The sequence below is a fragment of the Ambystoma mexicanum genome, chromosome 1q (assembly GCF_040938575.1).
Source record: "Ambystoma mexicanum isolate Mex_15411 chromosome 1q, UKY_AmexF1_1, whole genome shotgun sequence".
Classification (NCBI taxonomy): domain Eukaryota; kingdom Metazoa; phylum Chordata; class Amphibia; order Caudata; family Ambystomatidae; genus Ambystoma; species Ambystoma mexicanum.
Genome location: NC_090922.1, coordinates 1,087,929,123 through 1,087,950,982, shown reverse-complemented (window position 1 = coordinate 1,087,950,982; position 21,860 = coordinate 1,087,929,123). Strand labels below are relative to the sequence as shown.

The window sequence follows — 21,860 nt, the reverse complement described above, 5'->3', positions numbered from 1 at the left end:
ACTAGCGAACTCTTGATGTGTGGTAGGAACGCCTTCAAAGCCCATCGTACCGCTCTGAGTTCCAGTACGTTTATGTGTAGGAGTGACTCCGTTGGAGACCAGCGACCTTGCGTTTGGAGAGCACCCATGAAACATACTTTTTCACTGAGATCCTGGTGTTTCGCCGTAGCCGGGCCGCTTGTTGAATGAGTCTTGAGGTCCTGTCGAGAGAAGGTTTCACCAGCCCTAACTGGGTCTCGAACTGTGCCCCCAAGAATACCAGCGTTCTCGATGGCCGCAGAGAGGATTTCTCGAAGTTTATGGCGAATCCTAGCCGTTGTAGAAGCTGCATGGTGGCTTGCAGACTTGTGTTGGTCGACGCTGGGGAGGATCCCCTTACCAGCCAGTCGTCGAGGTATGGGTATACATGGTGGCTTTGCTTCCTTAGCCAGGCAGCCACTGGCGCCAGGCATTTTGTGAACGTTCTGGGGGAGGTCTTGAGCCCGAAAGGAAGAACCGTGAATTGGTAGTGAGTTCGCCCTATTACAAAACGTAGGAATTTCCTGTGTTGCCGACACATTGGAATATGGAAATACGCGTCCTGTAAATCCAGGGACGCCAGGAAATCTCCCTTTTGAACTGCGCGGATCACTTCCTGCAGAGTGAGCATCTTGAATTTCAGGCTCTTTAAGGACTTGTTGAGATCGCGTAAGTCTAGAATGGGACGCCATTTGCCGTTCGGCTTTTTTACGACGAAGTATCTTGAGTAGACTCCTTGACCTCTCTGTGATGTTGGAACTAATTCTATCACGCCCTTCGCTAACATGAGTGTAACCTCTTGTTGCAGTACCTTCATATGGGACTGAGCGGTGAACGCAGGTGGGATTTGCGGAGGGTTGTGTTTGAATTGCAGAGAGTGTCCATTTCTTATCGTGTCTAACACCCATTGGTCCGTCGTTATCCTTTCCCATTCGTCGGCATATGCTGAAACTCTTCCCCCAGAACGGTTCGTGGTATGTCACTGCTGATCTTTATTTTGCTTGCCTCTCGACGACGATGGGTATGATGGTCGTTTTCTGGAAGACTGGAAGTTTCGTCGACGGTTAGCCGATTGTGAGGCACGTCGGTATCCCTGGGAGGGGTAAGCCGATCTGGCAAAAGGATCCGTCTCCAGAAGAGAATCTTGAATTACCTGAAGCCCCTCTAAAGGGACGAAAAGACTTGTAACTTCTGCCACTCTGGAGGGCACCCAATGAACGTGCCGTGTCCGAATCTTCTTTCATTCCTTTTAGGGCCTTGTCCACCTTCTCCCCCAAAAAGAAGGTCTCCCTCAAAGGGCATATCCAAGACCTTGTATTGCACTTCTGGCCTGAAGTAGGTACACTTAGGCCATGACTGTCGACGCAATACCACCCCATTGTTGACTTGCTTGAAGCCTGACTCAGCGAGATCCACCGCAATGTTTATTGCGTGATTTGAGGCTTCCTCACCCTCCCGGACCAGTAACATCACCGCTTTCCTCTGTTCTTCTGGAAGATGATCAAGTAGCGGAGCTAGTCTGTGCCACATCTCCCTATCGTATCTGGCCACAATTGCCAGAGAGTTTGCGGCCTTTACTGTGGTCGCTCCCACAGAGAGCACTTTCTTGCCAAAGGCATCTTGGCGTCTCGCTTCATTCTCGGGAGGAGTCGTGCACTTGTGCTGTGCCTTTGCCTTCCTCGCCGCTGCCGCCGACACCACCGAGTCCGGTGTTGGTTGGGAGGATAAACACTTGGGGGTAGACTCTGGAGCCTTAAACTTTTTTTCTAGGCGTCCTTTCACTGCTGGTTCTGAGAATGGGTGTCTCATTGTTTGCAACCCCTCTTTCCATACGTGGTCTAGTATTGGTATCGAGAACACCGACCTCCTTCTCTTGCCCATGTGGTCGAACAAAAAACAGTCCTTTTTCTGTTCTTCCTGGGACAGACCAAATTCTTTGCATGCCTTCTCCATCATAGAATGGAATGACGCAATGTCGTCCGGAGGGGACGGGTGAGCTGGGCTTCTGGGGTTTTCCAACTCCGCCTCTGACTCCCAGGTAGGATCCCTGGAGGGGGATAATGAGATATCCGACATGGCTCCCCTGTCTGACTCCGAATCTGGCAGTTCACCTTCCTCCTGTGCCAGTGTTGAGATTGGCGTGCGTGGGTGCGTCGGTTGACGGGACGGGCCCGGCTCGTCGACGGGTGACTGTGGCAGGCTTGCCTGGGGTAGTCGCTGGTCCAACGACCGCAACAAGGACTGAAGCGTGGACAGAATATCCAACGACAAAACCGATTGAGGATTGAGGAGAGGGGCAGAAACCGGTGTAACGGATGCCCTCGTCGACAACTTGTCTGCCGCTCGTAGCCCTAGGTCTGTTGGGCCAGCAACTCTCTCGTTATCGTCCTCCGAGGACAGCAACATAGCTTGTTCTTGTAGCAAAGCCTCCGGGGGGGTCGGGTCAAAGACTTCAGGCCTCCAGGACTCCTGTAGGACCCCCGTCGACGAGGCCCTCGTCGACGCCATTGTCGACGGGACGGTGCATGCCCCTGTGCAAGTGGCAGGGAGGCGGCCGATGACTGGACCGCCGTCGACGACGTAGACTTCGCAGGTGGTTTTGGCGGTCCCGCCTTCTCCACACTGTGTCCGCTTCTACTCGACTCCCGACTCGTGGTCGATCTGTGATGATCGCCAGAGGAGGATTTCCTTTCCTTCTCATGCTTTTTTGATGAGGATGGTTTCTTTGCTGAGGAGTCTCTAGTGGAGTGACTTCCTGACGACTCTTTTTCCGACGGTTTAGATTTCTTCGCCGGTGGTTCTGACGAGGCCGCGCGGCGTGATGTTTTCGTCGACTGTGTGGAGCCCACCTCCGAGGGGGGGTATGCCCCCGCTTCATCATTCAGCCATGCCACCAGGCGTCGGTTCCGGTCTTTGAGGGTTTTTTGAGAAAACCCCTTGCATATGTCGCAGGTATCCGCCGAATGGTGAGGGTGGAGGCAATATATGCAGTCCATATGTCCGTCCCCCTCGTAAACCTTTTTTAAGCCGCACTTCGCGCATGGATGGAACAGCGCTTTTCCTGACACAGAGGACATTATACTACTCGAAATCCAATAACGCAACCTAGTACAAAACAGTAGGACAACACGAGGAGATCCCACTACTTTGGAGACGGTTGAAATCTGAAGGGGAGCCGCGGGGGGCGGGCCTCTTATACTAGCACGGCCTGCGGAGCATGCGTAGGCGGGTCCTAGAAGGACGTAGATAGGACACAAAAGCGTCGAAAGTTTTCCTTTGGAAAAGGCTATATATGTGTACCGAGGGGTCCCAGTCTGACGACGGGGAATATTCTAAGCATGTGAATCCATGAAAGATCCAATGCTGGAGAAGCATCGTTGCCCTAGCATTCAATTTAAGCATCACCACCACCTTGCCATCCAAGCTCAGCCAGGGTAACATCTCCTTATCACCTTCACATATATTCCAAATACAGCCTGTAAGCAAACACATTAACCCGAATTGTAGTCCTTCATTCTTTGAGTGTTAGAATGCAATACTCTCGATAAAGCACCATGTTTAACAATATAGCTTTGTGTAGTTGTGGGGAATCATAGCACATACCAAAGTGTAAGCAATCAAAGCACTTCATACTGTAATGAGTTACACTACATTGCATCCACATTACACAAATTCAATATGTTCAAATTGTGTTCCCAAGCATTTGCATGTGAACTATTTCATTTGGATATAATGTGTTATATACTGTTTAAGCATCCAAAAAGAAGATGCATATTATTGGGTCACTGAACATGGACCCCTTCGCGACAGCCTGTTAGAACCTGCACTGAGAAAATGATTCCTGTTCAAATGGAGTACAAGGATGCACGACTCACAATGACCAGGCATTGAAAGTTTAGCTGTACAGAGGAGCGGCTGCCAGCCAGTGATTAAGTTAAGCTACTAACAAGAAAGAATGCTCAATGATTTGAAGCAGCTGTTTCACCATGACAGGATGACTGATGCGATTGACAGGTTTTTGCCGTACATACTTGGGAACTACAAATGGCAGAATTTGCTATGCTTGAATGTTTTAACATTTGACAGATGATAAATATTGGAGGGAGGCAATATTACTGATTGTCACTATCCGTTGGTTGAAGAGACCGATTTAGAATTGCTGAAAGCATTAATCTTTAACAGCTGCGCCATCTGAAGCCAGAATTGCCAATGGTTGACATTACCACACGGCAGTACGAACAGGAGAGTAACTAGGAAGCAGACGAGGAGTGATTGGGGCGAGAGGGACTGAGCAGAACTTTGCTGGGCTCACTTGGCTGTAACCGAGAAACCCGTTTAGGTCTGAAGAGGTTTTGCTCTTTCCCAGAACTTTTTCTGGGTTTTTTTCTTACAACTTGCAATGGGAGTTTCAAACCACGCCCTTTCGATCAGAAATGATTAGACCAATCGACGGGATTGCAAATGTGGGAGACATTTTCCTACTACTAATTTTTCTTGCAAAATGTGACGGATATCCAAACTGATAAATAAGGTATTTGCTCAATTTACTGAAAACGCCATTTAGAGACAATGCAATGTACTAGCCTATGGAGTTTGCTGGATTAGAACCCAAAGAGGCATCTAAAGCACTTCTGGACAAATAAGTGACCATTACATATATAAGAGCATATGCATAATTTCAGGCTTCTAATATTTCGTTATGATCAATGTTCGCCTTCACAGAAACATAGCATAAAGGTAATAAATCAGACTATGTTTGCATCGAGTCAACGAAAATAAGAACGATCAAGTCCAAAGGCTGCAGCATCGAGTCAGTGGATGAAGAATTGCCATTATGTCAGGAACGTTCCAACTTTGCTTTTAAACACTCGTCCCTGCCCAAGAGCATCACCGCCATACATCCCATTTACATGGAGGGAATTTCCAGTCTAAGAATTACTGCATGTACAGTCCCCCCCCCCCCCCCCCCGATTATCCACATAATCACCAATGAAGGTTCACACCATGCTGTAATAGTTTCCTGACGTTTTCATGTTGACTTCCCACATACAGATAATAATGACAAGTACCTGTTACTAAACAAAATATGTTTTCTATTTCCAATTGTCCTTTGCCGGCCCTTAAATAGGGGAAGCAGCATCAACCCAAAATGGCCTCAAAAAGGGAAGTGTAACCATCTATTAGTTGTTGGTGAACATAACTGGGGGTCACATCGTTAATGCTCAAAGGCAGGGCTAGAGATTCTCACAGCAATCATACAAGTATGGAAAGCAAAAAGAATAACCAAATAATTGCTCTTGTACAACCAGTTTGCTGTGGCCACACTGGGCTGGTGATGCTCCGGCTGTCTCCTCTTGGTAGGCTCTTTTGACAGAACACGGATATGTGGCCTGTGGAACTTGTAGAGTCATTTCCCTCTTTCGATGCCTGCATGCCAACTGAGAAGCTTAACCTCTAAAATGAATATAACTTTAAAGTGGCCTTTGATGCAATTCTCAAACCACAAACTTTACTGTAAAGCCATCTGTCAACCTACTGCCTACACATTATTATTTGTTTTAATTAAATGGGGAGGAGAAATATAACATTATTGCAAACTGCTGGACATGGCATTCAGAATTCCAGCCCCAAGACATTATTTAGGCAATAAGCCCTGAGCCTGAAGGTCATTACCGCATAATTTAATGCCCCCCAAGGCCCATAGTTACATTACCTTATACGGTAATGTCCCACAGGCGAGGTGCTTATCACTGTTAGTACCCCGGGCTGGAGGTCCGGGGTATTAATGTTTTTTTATTTTTCTGGCTGCGAGACGTGTTGCGTTTCCATAGTCCGTTTTCCCTTTCCGTGGCAGCCATAGCAAACAAAGAAAAGGGGCACCATGGAAGGGGAGAAGGGACTACATGTAGTCCCATCTTCCTTTCCATTGTGGCCTGAAAGAAAAAGAAAAAAAAAAAACACAGAGGGCTGGCGCGAGGGACGCGCAGGGATGTGTGGGGATTTACCGTGTGGTAAGGCTCGCAAACGCACCAATCAGTGCGTTTATTTTATTAAAGATAACCCGCGCTGGGTACTAATGAAGATAAAGGGGAGAAAGAACATCCATATTGTCACCTACTTTTGCAAGGCACCATTGCTCAAGCTACCACACACAAAAACCTGACAAACCACCTACAGATCGTGCTTCATGTTCTCGCCGGACAAAATAATTTGAAGCAACTTCTCCGGAAACAACAGAGGATCGCTAGGTGAAGGGACACAAGTAAAGCAAAGAGTTCCTTCATTTTGGCGCAAAGTCAAGACGGGCCAGCAATCACCAACATCAATGCAACACGTTGCCATCCAGTGGCACTAAACACTCCTTTGGAAAATGAAACTATAGCAAATGGGGGGTACATAACTGAAAGAAAACTTCCAACAAATTGGAACGAGGATGTCTAACACAAGAACAATTCCCAAAGGAGAAATTATATCCAACAAATAAATGGCAAGAAAGATGAAAAACATTAATACATTCCTAAACCTTTCTTTCAAAAAGCAACTGGAAACATGACCAGAAATGTATAAAAGATCAAAGCAAACCACAGAGTGGAGCGGTTTTGTACTACTGATAGAATATACAGAGGTTATCCTGAAAGCAAATCAAGAACTGCTGTTTATCTGCAGAAACGCACAAGAAATTGCAAGGCTACCAAATGAGGATTCATTTTCGAGTTCCTTGTAATTTGACTGCGGGGGACCATTATGTTTTCACTGTAACGTAAGCAAGTCCCTTCTGCCAAAATGTGGCCATTTGCACTGCAGGGTGCAAATGAAAAGGACAAAAGGCGGCATACAAGCACATGGCAAACAGCGCTCCATATCAACCGCTATCCAACATGCAGCGTTCTTCTGCAATTGTAAACGATGCCTGCCATGCAGGCTTGGTAAGTAGTGTTCACAATGAAAAATAAAATGCTGCCCGACATGCACACATTTATTTCTAATTGTTAATGCTGCCTGCCATGCAAGCACAGCAGGGGGCATTTACAATGGATCCCTATGGGGTCTGCATGCTTTATACTGGTGCATAAAGCTGGTGGACCCCATAGGGATCTCCAGCATTTGTGCCGGCATTAAAATCCATGCCGGCACCAATTCTGGAGCATTTGTATGGCGAAGAGGAAGGAAAGTGGCAGAAACATGTTCCATTCCACCCCTACTCTCCGCCTTACAAATGAATGAAAATGAGACTTGGTGTCAATGGAAGGCGTAAAAGCCTTTCGCAAGGCTTTACGTCTTCCATTGACGTTATGGCTCAATGGAAAATGAGCTCAATGGCATTTTGTACACAGATTTTAAAAAGCACCACTACCATTGATAAACCTGGTAAACCTGGTATGATGCACTCTTTGGCAACTTTAGCAGAGTGTCCAAGTATTCCCTCGTTCAGAATTAATGAATGATATTTCTAACTAGAAGAAAACAAATTATATTTCTAACTAGAAGAAAACAAAGAATACATGTGTATAAGAAAGTCAACATGGTGTAGGTAGAGCGACGACAGTTTTACAAGACATGGATTTCCATGAATCTGAACACAAGTGATCATCAATGCAACAGCCTGCTTTAAAATACTGACTTCATCACTTCAACGTGTGCTATTTCGCAAGCATGTTTTTTTATGCAAGGCATAAGAGCTCTCTTATGAAAGTTATTACTATGATAACAAGAAAAGCAACAAACTACGGTGTACCTTCTCCAATTTTGTCCTTAATGTTAAACACATTTTTAAGTTGTGGCACTGCTTCATAAAGGTTTTCAATATCTTCCCTCAATCCTGTTAACAGAAAGAAAGTCAGGTTAATGCCTTTTCAAACCACTAAAATAACAGTGACATCAGTAAAATGTCAGCCAACACAGTACGTTACAGTAGAACCAAATTTCTGAACAATTGAAAAACTGGTGGTGAAAAGACAGAAGCCAGGACAATTGGAAAAGAAAAGAAGAGAAAGGGAATTCCGTATCCCAGAGAACTGCAACATTATTTGAAATGTAAACCCACTTACAATGAAACAGATTTTCAGGCAAAATCGGAAAACACGAATGGATTTTCATTAACTGCATGGTTCAGCCTCATTTTTCTGCTCTGCAACCTCATCCAAGGGAGGGAACGTACACACAAGCACTTGTTGCCCATCAAATGGTAAAAGATGCAAACATTGGATCGTAGTATCGTGTTGCTTAAACTTGTATCTTTTTTTTTAAAGCAGTTAAGAAAATAAAGAAACTAATAATAATGTAGACATTGCTGATTTTAGCCAACTTTTAAAAACAAGACAGCCATGATAGCAGGTTTAATTTAAGTAAACAAAAATAGCTAAAACATGAATCTCACATTATACCAGACAGCGTAGACTGGGTAAATTTAGATTTTCAGTTCATCAAAATCCTGCTACAAGATCAACAGTGACTAAGGACAATATTATGAAAGGATAAAAAATAAATAAATAAATAAATAAAAAAATAAAGGGACATTAAGCCAAGACTGGAAAAATCATTTCACGACAAGCATTGTCAAAGCCAACAGTTTAGGCATTGGATAGGCATTTGCCAGACACTGCCATAATGGTACGATTGGCCATAGGACGGCAACAACAGGAAATGGTGCCATGGGCATATAGCAGCAGTATCTGGCAAATGCCCATCTAATCCATACAGAGTCCAGAGAAAGGAGTGAGTGGGCACAGCCAATTTTCGGTATTTTTCTATAAATTACAAGAATCTGGAAAAAAGGTTATTTGGTCCTGTCGCCAGTTGCCTCCCCGTTTGCACGGGGTGGTGAAAATTAATGGTGAATAAATGACTCGATTGGATTTTCCACTCCACTGGAAGGACCTAGGTGGGCATTCCCACTAGTTGTTACTTGAATTGATCAAATAATTTATGGTTGTTCATTAAGAATTCTTGACAAAGGGGGGCGTGGCCTGCAGGCGGGCGATGTAGACGTGTTCCCTCATCGCTCCCGGGCCGGCAGCTAAATCCTGTCTTTTATCCTGCAAATCGGCATCACACTACGAGAGAAACAGCAGCTACAGGCGGCGGAACCCTCATACAGCGGGTCGCTGCAATATCAGCCTGAACCGGAGAGAGGATCATGCCTTAAATGCTGCCGAAAGTGGGAACAGCCAACGCCGAAGATTGAACACAAGATGGCCGCCGGGGCCGAGAGATGAGACACACGGCGTAACGAACACTCTGCAGAAGCCACGGTGAATACCGGAGCACTGCACGTCACTGACCTGGACACGTGGCGGTGGAAGAACACCGGCCCACATGGTGCAGCAGGGACCGGACGCGACCCAGTCTGCAGGTCCCGGAGCGAGCCTCCTGCCGACACAAAGGTGCGTGAGCGAACTGTGGGCCACTCAGCCGCGCACACCGTGGAGCATTCTAATGTACCCCTGAGAGCTGTCGGTGCTAAACAGGCAGCATCGGTCTGGGTCCCGCAGGGCGCTGCCTGCGCGAGAGCCGAATAGCGGGAGTTAATCCAATCTGCAACCCACGCTACAACGGGGGCTTAGGCTCCGCAACGTGAACCGGCTGGTGGAGGCAGGCCAAGACGATAACGAAAGCGGACCCGCTCTTGCATAGACTTAACCACCAGGGCCGACACAACCTAACGGCCGCATCACGAACTTCTGAGAGGGTATACTACGCGAGCTGCAGTATACGTGGAACGCAGAGGCAGCTAAATGAAGGGTGGCAACGTGTGAGTCCCTGCCATATGAAATTGGTGTATATTCCCTCCCACAGTTGGTGGAAAAGACACCGAACGGTCCGTCCTTGAGGAAAAGAAGGGCGCAGACAAGACACACGCCCGACAAAAGCGGGAACCAAGCCTATCAACAGCAGCGGAATGCAGAGGGAAGGAAGATAGCCCCTACTTGCTAGACACAGTCGGCGCCTGAGAGGTGAACTAATAGAAGCGCACCAGAACACACCGGCCCCAAAGTCCTCGCTGTGAGCGCAAACGTGGACCTCCATCCACATGTTAGAGACACCTGGGACATAAAAAAAAAAAAAAAAAAGAGTGTGCAGGGCGCGGCAGAACCCGCCCTGTACCAGTTCTGGGGGCTAACGGCCACATCCTGACGCGAGCTGCCGGGCTCCCATGGGCAGCAGCGCGCGTATATCTGGTGAGTGCAGCGCTGCATCAGTATATTAAGACCCCAGAGACCATTCCCCGCCCCAGGTGACACTGATAGAAGCCAGTTGCATCAGGGAGGGGGAGAAGCCTCCCGCAGCCCGGCGGATGCTGATTGACCCAAGAAGCGGGCTGGGGACAGCTGCTGCGAGGCGCCTGTGCGAGACAGTATAATTCATAGTAGTGGCTGCACAATGCCAGAAACGTGAGGTGCCCACCAGCGCACACTGCGAGAGCAGCGACTGGAGTGCCTGCAAACCCAGGGATAGCTGGAGATAGGCGCCCAAGAACACACTGCAGACTAAATAATCAGCAGCGCCGTAACTCTAGTCTAAAAGAGACAACCAAGCAGACATTTCTGTAACATATGTGTAGAGTGCTCGTGACAACTGTAAGCAAAGCGAAAAATCGAAAGCAACAGGGCCAACAAAAGGGGGCGATCTTCAAACACACGACCCAGCCCACCCATCAATCGTTGGGCGCCAACATATCCTAGCAGTTCCAGAAAAGGGTATCGCACTTACCTGCTCTTTACATCATACCTGTGAGTACTGGGGGACGCTGAGCAAACCCCCCCCCCGTTGAGCGTGCAACCACTACACGCACCGCAGGGTTTAAAACCTTGTAAGAAACGACTGAGTGGGGCTGCCCTGCCACAGACCACTATCCATTGTCTAACATGGGGAAAGATAAGGCAAGAGCTACGACAACGCAGAGCAAGATGGAACAATATACGACCCCCACCCAAACCCCCCCACCAGAACAAACCAAAACGGGCGAAACACCAGATGAAGAGGAGAACATTTCGCTGAAGGATGTCATGAATGCCATAGCAAACTCGAGAACCTCTATGGAAAAGAAAATGGATGGCATCAGCGCAGAGGTGTCACTATTACGCCATGACCTCCAAAAACTCACAGCCTGTACTGGAGAAGCCGAAGGTCGAATATCCGAAACAGAAGACAATTTAAGGTCTGTGAACCAGCAAATGTCAGGAGCACTAGCCCGCCTTAAAGCATTGGAAGAAAGGGTGGAAGAGGGGGAGGGCAGGGCAAGACGAAACATTCGGATCCTCGGTCTGCCGGAAAAAACGGAAGGAGCAAGCATGGAACTGTTCCTAGAAAAATGGCTCGCAGATCTTTTTGCTCCCAAGACCTTGTCAAACTTTTTCTCAATTGAACACACCCACCGAATGCCAGGCAAATTCCGGGAGCCCCACCCCGCACAGTGATTGCGAAACTCCTGAACTATAGAGACCGGGATGCAATACTCCAAATGGCCAGAACCAAGGGCACTATAACATTCAACGGCTCCAAGATAGGTTTTTTCCCAGACTTTACCAGGGAGGTGCAAAAAGCTAGACAATCCTTTGGCCCTCTTAAAAAACGTCTCCAAACCCTCAACGCAAAATACGGACTCCTATTCCCAGCACAGCTGAAAATATACTTTAACGGAACAACTGTGCACTTCACGGACCCAGCTGAAGCATGGAATTGGGCAGAAAATCACCTGGAGGGCGACTAGAGGCCGGACGGGAGACAAGGTAATGGCAGGAATCGCCCGAGACGAGAGAGAGCACCTCCTGAGCGCCCACAACAACAACCTCAAGCACAGCCAAACAGGGACAATGACTGAAAAGAAGAATAAGGTACCCACTCACAAATTACGCATTAAGAGTCGGCACCACGCTGTGATATTATGTCAACAACAAGCTAACTGTGAACCCGATGCCTGTATAATTGGCGGCCCGGACCACGTAACCCCCCACTGTTGGAACAAGACAACCTAAGACTAAGTATAACGGTACTACTTGGGGAATTGTTATTAGTTAACGAGTTGGCTGTCCTTTGACAGTGTGTTGTATTTGTATGTTCGGGCGACAGGTACTTCAAGTTGGGGTGGAGTATAGGGAGGGGGAAGAAAGGGAAAGTTTTTATTTTGTTTTGTTAGTTCGGATCTATAGCATGTCCAAACCCCGACCCAAACACAACCCTCTACACACTATACCCTGCTGCACCAGGTATCGGGACCCTATCCCCAACAGACACACCAAGGGGAGGCAGCTCTCCCGACCAAAGCATCCTTCATGCCCTCCAACAGGAAGTTTTAGATGACACACTCACAAGCACACCTACCACTGCCTGCCCGCCCCAGGTCCCTTAAGCTGCTCGCCTGGAACGTGAACGGAATGGGCTCTGGGATTAAGAGACGTCTTATTAAGCAATTGTTGAATAGACACTCTCCCGATCTGGCCCTTCTATCAGAAGCATACCTAGCGGGAACACACTGCACCCTTTTCCAGAGAACAAACTACCGGGCCGCATTCCATGCCGGGTACACAATGGGATCCAGGGGCACCCTTATCCTTATACACAAGAGGCTCCTGTTCTCCCCACAAGTCGTGGAATTGGACCCACGCGGTCGCTATGTACTCATCCTGGGTTCGCTCTGGGGAGAAACACACGCCATTGTGTCAATATATTCCACACCCGGACTGGGCCAGGGCTTATTGGACGATATCACCACTCTCCTAGGGAAACACCACCCAGATCGATGGATCCTAGGGGGAGACTTTAATGACGTTATGTGCAACACCATGGATCGTACCCACCTTAGAGGGCGTAACCCGGATGCCCCCACGAAACTCTCTAACTTTGTGTCCGCCCTGGGCCCCCGAGATGTGTGGAGGGAGTTGCACCCTCAAAGCAGAGGTTATTCGTTCCACTCCGGGGCCCATGGCTCCCTCTCTAGACTCGACTACCTCCTCGTCCCGAATACAGACCTACATAGGGCGATATCCGCAGAATTCCTCCCTCGTGGAATCTCGGACCACTCCCCCTTAATAATAGAAATACAAACGCATGCGACGACCCCCCCTTGGGGATGGAGACTAAACAACTACCACCTTGGATTCCCAGAATTAGTGGACCAACTCACGGAGGTGTCCGATGAATATTTCGATATAAACGAACTAGCAGTGGATGACCCAGTAGTGGTGTGGGAGGCTTATAAAACGGTGCTGCGTGGGGAAATAATCTCCTGGGTAGCGAACAAAAAGAGGGAGAGACTCCAAAAAATAGTGGAGGCGCAGGCTGAAATGATCCAGGCCGAAAACACGCATGTTCTTGACCCTACCCCGCAGACTCAGAGGTCCCTCAAATTAACCACGGAGACCCTCAGAAATATTATGCTGGATAATGCCAAGCAAGCCCATTGGGACACCAGAGCGAGTATATACGAACTGGGGGACAAGGCAGGCAAAATGCTGGCCTGGCTTGAGAGGAGGGAGGAGGGGAGACGTCATGTCTGGGAAATTGTTGCCCCGAATGGTGTCGGGTACCAGACGGATGCTGAAATAGCAGAGGCCTTCGCCCAGTTCTATGCGGAACTCTACCGAGCCCCGATAACACCATTCGACCCGACCCTACTAGACGAAGTAATACTCCCAGCACTGACGGCACAACAACGTGAGGAGCTGGACTCCGATCTCTCTGAATCGGAAATAGCCGAAGCCCTGGCGCAACTTCAAGCAGGGAAAACACCAGGCCCTAATGGTTTCCCGGCCGAGACCTGGCAAAAGCTTGGAGGGAATAAAATAGCAACCCCCCTCTACAGGCTGCTCCTCGGCGCCCGCGACCAAGGCACCCTCCCACCTGACCTATGTAAAGCCACCATTGTGGTCATTCCCAAACCCGATAAACCCCCGGAATTGTGCGCCTCTTACCGGCCTATCTCATTAATTAACAGTGAAGCCAAGGTTCTTGCCACGCTCCTTGCCAACCGACTGCAGTCAGTAGTCCACACCTTGATCCACCCGGATCAATGTGGCTTTATGCCACACAAATCAACTCGTATGAACCTGCGTCGGCTCCACTTGGCGCTAGAGCGGGCCCCGGTCATTGATACCCCTCTCGCTCTATTGGCAATAGATTTCGAAAAGGCCTTCGACTCGGTCAGGTGGGACTGCCTCTGGGAGGTCATGAGGCGTACGGGGTTCGGAGACAGCTTCTTGGGATGGGTGAAATTACTCTACACTAACATTCAAGCGGAGGTCAGGGTGAATGGTTGGCCGTCCCGGTCCTTCCCACTGGGAAAAGGCACGAGACAGGGCTGTCCCCTTTCTCCCCTTCTCTCTGCCCTGGCAATTGAACCTCTTGCCCTTTGGCTCCGCCAAAATGCTGCATGGACAGGGTTCAGATGGCCTGAAGGACATGAGGGCCGCATCTCCTTGTACGCAGATGATCTCCTGATCTACCTGGGGGACCCAGCTCGATCCTGCCCCAGGGTGACACAGATGCTTACCCGTTTCGGAGAACTTAGTGGGCTTAAAATCAATTGGGGAAAATCAGTTCTCTTCCCGGTGAAAGGCAATGTGCGGGTTGACCCCCAGGAATGCCCGTACCGAATGGAACCGCAAGGTTTTCGATATTTAGGGATCTGGGAGATTACAAACCTGACTGAATACACAATACACAATTTCCAACCGGTCCTTGATCGTGTTAACGACGTCCACCACTGGAGGCTTCTCCCTCTTACGCCCATGGGAAGAGCCGCACTCTTTAAGATGATGACTCTCCCAAGGTTTCTCTATGTCTTGCAGAACGCCCCATTAAAGATCCCAGACTCTGACTTTAAACGGGTTGAATCCCTCTTTCGGGAACTAATATGGGGGAGGGGGGGGAGGCCAGCCGAGGATAGCGCTAACCACGCTCCAAAGATCGATCTGGGAGGGTGGGATAGGGGCTGCCTCCAAACTTATTATTGGGCTGCACAGTTAGCAGTGGTCAACGACCTGCTCCACGGAGATAGGGAACTCCCCCAAATCAAGGCCGAGGTTGCAGCCATGCACGGTACCGACCCATGGCAACTGCTATACCAAACTCTCCCGAGACCCCTCCCACCAACGACCATGACTCATATTATTGCTGCTTGGAAGCAGGTGCACAGATTCGTAGGGTGGGAACATAACTTAACTACGGCACAACCCCTGTGGAGAAATTGCAACCTGCCCGAGATAAAGAAACTTCAACCATGGCCCCGATGGGTAAGGGCCGGGATTCTGAGGGTCGGGGATATTCTTGAGGAGGGGGCTATAGCCTCGTTTGAAATCATCCAGGAAAAATTCCAACTCCCGGACACTGAGCGATACCACTATGTACAGATGGCCCACGCCCTAAGATATCACATACCTGTAGGCACTAACGTCCCGGACTATACACCGATAGAACGCAATATACTGCCAGCCTTCATCCCCACCAAATGCACCTCCATCCTATATAATGCTATTACATCCTTTGCTACGCCCGAACTTATGACCCTTAAAGCCAAAAGGGAGGTGGATGTAGGGGTAATAGATCCAGAAGACTGGATCCAAGTAGTAATGCACCCAAGGGAAGTGGCCATCTCTTCCATGCTTCGGCTGGTCCAATTAAAGATCCTCCACAGGGTCTACTACCCCAGGACGATACTATATAGGTGGGAGAGAGCCTCGAACCCGAACTTTCTCCGATGCGGAGAAGAAGAGGGGACTTTCTTTCACATCCTTTGGGCATGCCCCCGAATCCGTACCTTCTGGAATGAATGCTGTACTGAACTTAGAAATGTCTTGGCGTGCCGTATACCACTGGACCCAAAGATTCTCATTCTGGGTGTTCCGGGCGAGATTGCACTTAATAAATGGGACAGACTGCTCTTCAACACGGCAGCAGGACTGATGAAGCGCAACATAGCGCAAAAATGGGGAGCCCCGGAGTCCCCAACGATGGAGCAATGGGCATCGGACATGAACATTTGTGCAAGTATAGAACAGAGAGTATATACTGCCAGAGGCTGCCCTGCCAAAGCGGATAAGATATGGGGGAGGTGGGAAGACGATGGACCTTAGATCCTCTTGGATCCTGGTGAGGGTAGTGAGGGGGATACGGTTTAATCGCACTAAAGACCCAGGGTAATGTCATGGGTGATTGATAATTGACCTGTTAATGATCAAATTTTGAAAGGACATGCTAGTCCACACATGTTGTTGTTGTGTTGATAAGAATGTAAAACAATAAAAAATGTTTTATCAAAAAAAAAGAATTCTTGACAAGACGGTTGGTTCAAATGTAAGTATTATTATTATTCAATTACGCTTTGTAATAGGGCTTTTGCAACAATTTTATCGAGCAATGCATTTCGGTCTGTAGAAGACCTTCTTCAGGGACTGTTATCAAAGAAAAAAATGAGAATAAAATAATAATAAATCAAAAGCTACAAACATCTTGTTTAGAAAATAAACCAATCATATTATACACTTTGTTCCATATACGTAATGCAAAGATTTTTTTACCTGTATGCATACATTGATAAATCTAACTGTCAGCGCTTCCCCTCGGCCAAGTGGGGATTCTTGCCCGTTTTAGGACACTCCTAGAGCAGCAGGGCACCATGCTCGCGTGGACACGTGTTGCTGGTCACTGATGAGCCCCAACAAGGGCAAAACATTTTTGGGGATGCTTGTGGTCTCGTGCAGAAGAGATGTGGCCTAGCAGTTGGGGCTGGACTGCCCCTTTTGGGGTGGGGCCAAGCCTGATTTGCATATGGTCTTTCCCCTTCTGTAATGGCTTGGCAGGCGAAGAACGGTGGTCTGGAGGGCTGCCCAGAGCATTGCCAGTGGTTAATATTCATTCTAAACCTTACAGCCATCCCCTCTTTGTTTTTGCTTTTTGTTGTGAAAACATGGCCAAATGCTCCAATCTCAAGGCTTTCAGGACTATACTGAACTAATGATCCCCAATAACGGTGAAACCAGGTATGTAGTCATGTAGGAAGCCTTGCAAATGTCTGTTTTGGGTTGATTAAGCTATGTATAAAGTAGCACTGCCATCTTAGAGAAAGACAATGTCCTGGAGAAAAGCTATTTTGCATACCCACAATGCCTTTTCAATGAAAACACTTTGTTAAAGGGGTGTTATGGTTACAAGTAAAACCGAAAAACCTCAGAAATTCGCCAGTTATGTTAACTTAAGCAACCATACCTCGCGCCACCACTGTGCACTGCTAACACAAACACACAAGCCATCAAAGATATCACAAATGGCATTGATGGAACTGCACTTTCACCTGATCTAGGAACTTTCACGCTCAAAATGTACCCTTGCACAGCTCCTAGACCTATTTTTACTCGTTATCCATTAACAATCTAGTACAGAGCACACACTTAGAAGAATATTAGCAAAACTGATATTTATCTTAAAAATGGCATCAGCTACAGCCATTCCTCCTCCCCAACAGCCACCACCACCACCGCCGCCACCACCACCAGCTGGAGGACCTACACAATAAAAAAGCGCAGTACTACCAAAGACAATGAAGAGGACCAAGTGCCTACCTCTAGCACCCAGAAATAATCATGGGTGCAGCAGTTCTTTACCACTGTTGGGAATGTACCAAAGGCTAAAGCTACCAAAGTGACATGAACTCAATCGCAGACTACCTGGACAGTACTCCTATGGGTCCACCTCCATGCGCCTCCACACCCAATCCAACCGCTGCAATGCTCTTAGAAAGGTTGTTCCTTTTTTAGCAAGCAGTAGTCCGTCTTCATCAACCTCATCTTCCTCAACCAATACTGTACCCACACAGCCTACTTCTGTGGGGCACAAAATCCCACGAGCTACCTTGCAAGCAATAAAAGAGGCTGTTGATCCATATCTTTCGAAGACAACAGTCCTCTGTACATACTGCAACACACCACTCTGCAGGGGGGAGCAATTTCAAAGTACTTTTGAAGCGGTGATCAAAGAGCATGAGGAACACTGCCCCCTACCTTAAATGAACACATGCAAGATCTTCCTCTGTCCACTTGCCCCTCCATATTAGCGCTTGGTGCCTCTTCCCTCATTTCCCTCCCCACCTTACTTTCTAACCTTTCCTACAAAAAATAAAAATAAAAAAAAAGAAGGTTCCTTTAGGAACTACCTTTCACAGTTACAAAATAGAACTAAAAAATATAATCTTCTAGACCATCTCCTTTACATTTCTAAAGTACATAGTCTCAATAAGATTTTCCAACATTGCCATTAGCATGTTGTGTTATGCTAATGGGAATAATGGGGCATTCATCCCCCGTTCCAGGGATTGGAACGGGGGTAACAGCCCGGCAGCCCAAGTTATCGGACCAGGCAAAGCAAGGGCATATAACGAGAGCTCCGAACTGTTATCCCCGTTCAAGCCCCTGCAACGGGGGATGAAGGACATTGGCACCGTGGTAACCTGGGGGGCTAAAAAAAGAAAAAGATGGCCACCATGGAAAGGAAAGGCTGGGCTCCGTACAGAGCCCTTCTTCCCTTTCCATGGCGGTCTACAGAAGGCAAAGAGAACCCTACGACCATATTAAGCTTCCACACACCAACTGCCACTTAATTTTTTACAAATCTTTTCCATCTACATTTCCCTTATACAAAAGAATTGTACACAATGCTCCTATAAATGCACAGATTGATATTTATATCGCGCTCGTACACAAGTGTTTCAGAGCACTTTAGAACTGCATTGTGCAGTGAGAGGAAAATTCCAAAGTATGCTAAGGTGGGACGCCACTGGGTAACTAGGTGGGATGCATCTTAACCATAACATTCCTTCAACAAAAAAAGTCTCAATTTAATAGATTTGTATAAGTGAAAGTGTTTTCATGGTTTTACATCACTGTATACAAGTTATTAATTTCTCTTTTCACATATATGTTAGCTCCTTTAATAAAGATATGTTTTGTAACACATACTTATGTTTGTTATCAGCAGTGCATGCTGGTGATGGCAATCATCATTCAATTGCCTACGGCATAAAGCTCCACTATGACCGCAGCTGAACCAAACCACCCCAATTTTTCACTGTACCTACCCCTACATCCTAATTTTGTGTCCACTATACCATAATAATGTAACCAATAGCCAGTGCTCATTGCTTGCAACCATGGCCAGTCTCCAAATCCATGGTGCATAGGCTTCGGCCCTGCCGTATTCCCCAATAAGCAAATCAGTGTACACATGTGTTTGCCAAGGGCCAGGCCCACTACCCAGACAACACATGTATATTGCTAGTGTTTCTACTTACATTCTTACACTTTGGAAAAATAAAACAAGACATGTTTCCAAAAACATGCCTTCAGGTCCTTGCTAATGCTCGTCACGTATGTCTGTTGTAATCTAGCCCACCACTTCAGTCTGTAACCGCTATCAGAATATGTTTTCCCATTCAAACCTACCGCTTCGGTCATGCCGCATGCCTCAACAAGCAAATTACAGTACACATTTATCTTTGCCGACAGCCAGGCCCATTGCCCAGACAGCAAGGTTATTTCACTGTGTTGTGTACATCCTATTTATACATAGGACATATTTTCAAAACCATGCTTTCCAGTTCTTTCTGACCCTCCTCATGCATATTTGCTGCAATCCCATTTAGCACTTCAACCTGTACCCACAAGGACATTTTTCTTCCCTTTCAAACCTATCCCAATTTCGAAAAACGTAACATAGCCAGTCCCTGATGGACATGGCCACTTTAACCTCATTGGTCGTCCCTCATGGTCATGGCCAGTAGCCAGTATGTCTAGGTCATGACCTTATGCTAGAACCCGGACAATCTGGCCACTACCCATGGCCAGAGGCTATAACCTCAGTCACCAAAAGGTGTATCACCATGTGTTGTATCTACATATTGACACAAATTAAACATGGACACATTTGCAAAACCATGCTTTCAGGTCCTTGCCACTGCTCCTTACACTCATTTGCTGGAAATCCGCCCATGTTTTATTTTATCAAAAGTGTCAAAATTTACATACATACAATAGTCATAACTTAGCCCCCACTTGACAAAAACCATTCAGACTTTGCACTAACATTCAAAGTAGGGTCCATAATCTTTCAGAAAACGTTTGTCCACATTCGTCAAAACGGCAACAAACGTATAAGCAATCTAAGAATTAGACCACTCCTCTAATTCTGCCCCCTCCTGACAAAATCCCACCAACCTTTGCAAGAATATCTAGATCTTAGACCTGTAGACACTTCCTGAACACTGAACTGCCTTATCCTAGCCAGAACACTAATCATGGCAAAAATAGACTAATGCAACGCTATCTACCTAGGGACCAGTCAAAAAAACATTGACAAGTTACAAGTTATACAAAACAACGCCATCAGGGAGGCCCTCAACATCCCTAGAAGATCTTACATTTCAGACATCAGACGTAGCCTTCACTGGTCCCCGTCGTGCAGCGACTATCGCTCAAAACCTTAGCCTTAACTTACAAGGCTCAGAACAACCTGGCACCAGCATAAATGACTAGCCGATTTTCGCAGCAGGTCACGAACAGACCGCTGAGATCAGCCTATGTCATCACACTCACTATACCTAGATTTAAGCTTCAGTTTCCCAGTCCTTGCAGCTTAACTCTGGAATACCACCCCTTCCACACTCAGATCAGAACCTACGTTCCTCTCCTTCAAAACCAAAACCAAACTCTGGCTTCACAAGCTTGATGAGCCTACCACACTTTCATCATAGGCACCAACCTTAACTACATTAGCACTGCTCACCCTATTCTCATCCCTACACCAGCTTCAGTTTCATCTTTATGCTCTTGGAGTAATTATGTGTATCCTGTACCGGTTCTGTTTTAAGCCTTATTGTATTATCTTTGTTAAGACTGCTACACTGTCGCAACAGGTTATGCCTGCTTGTAACCACCTTCTTGTACCTACGCGCCCTGATGCCTCAGGGCAAGGCTGCGCTTTACAAATAAAATAAATACAAATAGATCCTTTTGCAAACCTTTGTGCAGAGTCGTCAAACGGCACCATATTTATAAGCCTTTGTAATATTTTGGGACCCACCCTCTAATTATGTTGCCTCTTTACAAAACAGCACCACACTTTGCAAAACCATTAATTATCCAAAAAAAAAAAAGAAATCAGGTCTAGAATGAGATTCCAAAATGGCATGCAATTACATTGAGTGGCATCAAAGTTATAAGCCATCCAAAAACTGCTTTTTACCAACCATGTAATGCACAAATAAGTATAGATGTCCCTGAACACCCGAGATGTTGGCGGACATCACAGGACTGCCCCGGACTGTTTGCAGCCATGGGGGAAGAAAAACACCTTTGACTTTTTAAGGCCATATCCCATCTCATCCTCATCACTACTCAACTCCCCAGACATGGTTTTATTAGTTTGACAAGTGCAATGTTTTGTTTTTTAATATGCTTTTACTGCAATGTTCGCAGACAACTGGTGCTGTCAGCGAATCCAACATGGCAGCATTTCCAAATGACGCACCTCACGCTTTTCACCCTCCAATCATCAGGCGTGTCCGATGTCGGCAGACCTCCCGTCGCTCTCTGGACCAATCGGAGAACCATCCACGGAACAAACCCACATATCACTAATTTTCTTTTGACCTACGTTTTGGTCGTTTAAAAAAAAAAAATTACTTCTGGACAGATTTACAAAAGCACGCTTTCGGGACCAAGCCCCCACTCCTGCCGGAAATTTGGTGAACATCCATCCAGCAGTTTGAGCAACTTTTTTTTTCACATTGCATCTATGGAAAAAAAAAAAAAAAAACATTCTGGGACCCCTCTATAACTGTACCCCCCCCCCCCCTC

General features: G+C 47.1%; 1 protein-coding gene across 4 annotated transcripts in view; it reads right to left on the bottom strand.

Moving 5' to 3' along the window:
* Nucleotides 1–21,860, bottom strand: part of CDC7 (cell division cycle 7) — a 310,273-nt gene that overhangs the window by 229,714 nt on the left and 58,699 nt on the right. For all 4 annotated transcript variants that reach the window (XM_069641776.1, XM_069641778.1, XM_069641777.1 and 1 more), the window contains one exon: nt 7,754–7,837. In XM_069641776.1, coding sequence (XP_069497877.1) covers nt 7,754–7,837 — 84 coding nt within the window. Of the gene's footprint in view, nt 1–7,753; nt 7,838–21,860 lie in introns of those variants that run through there.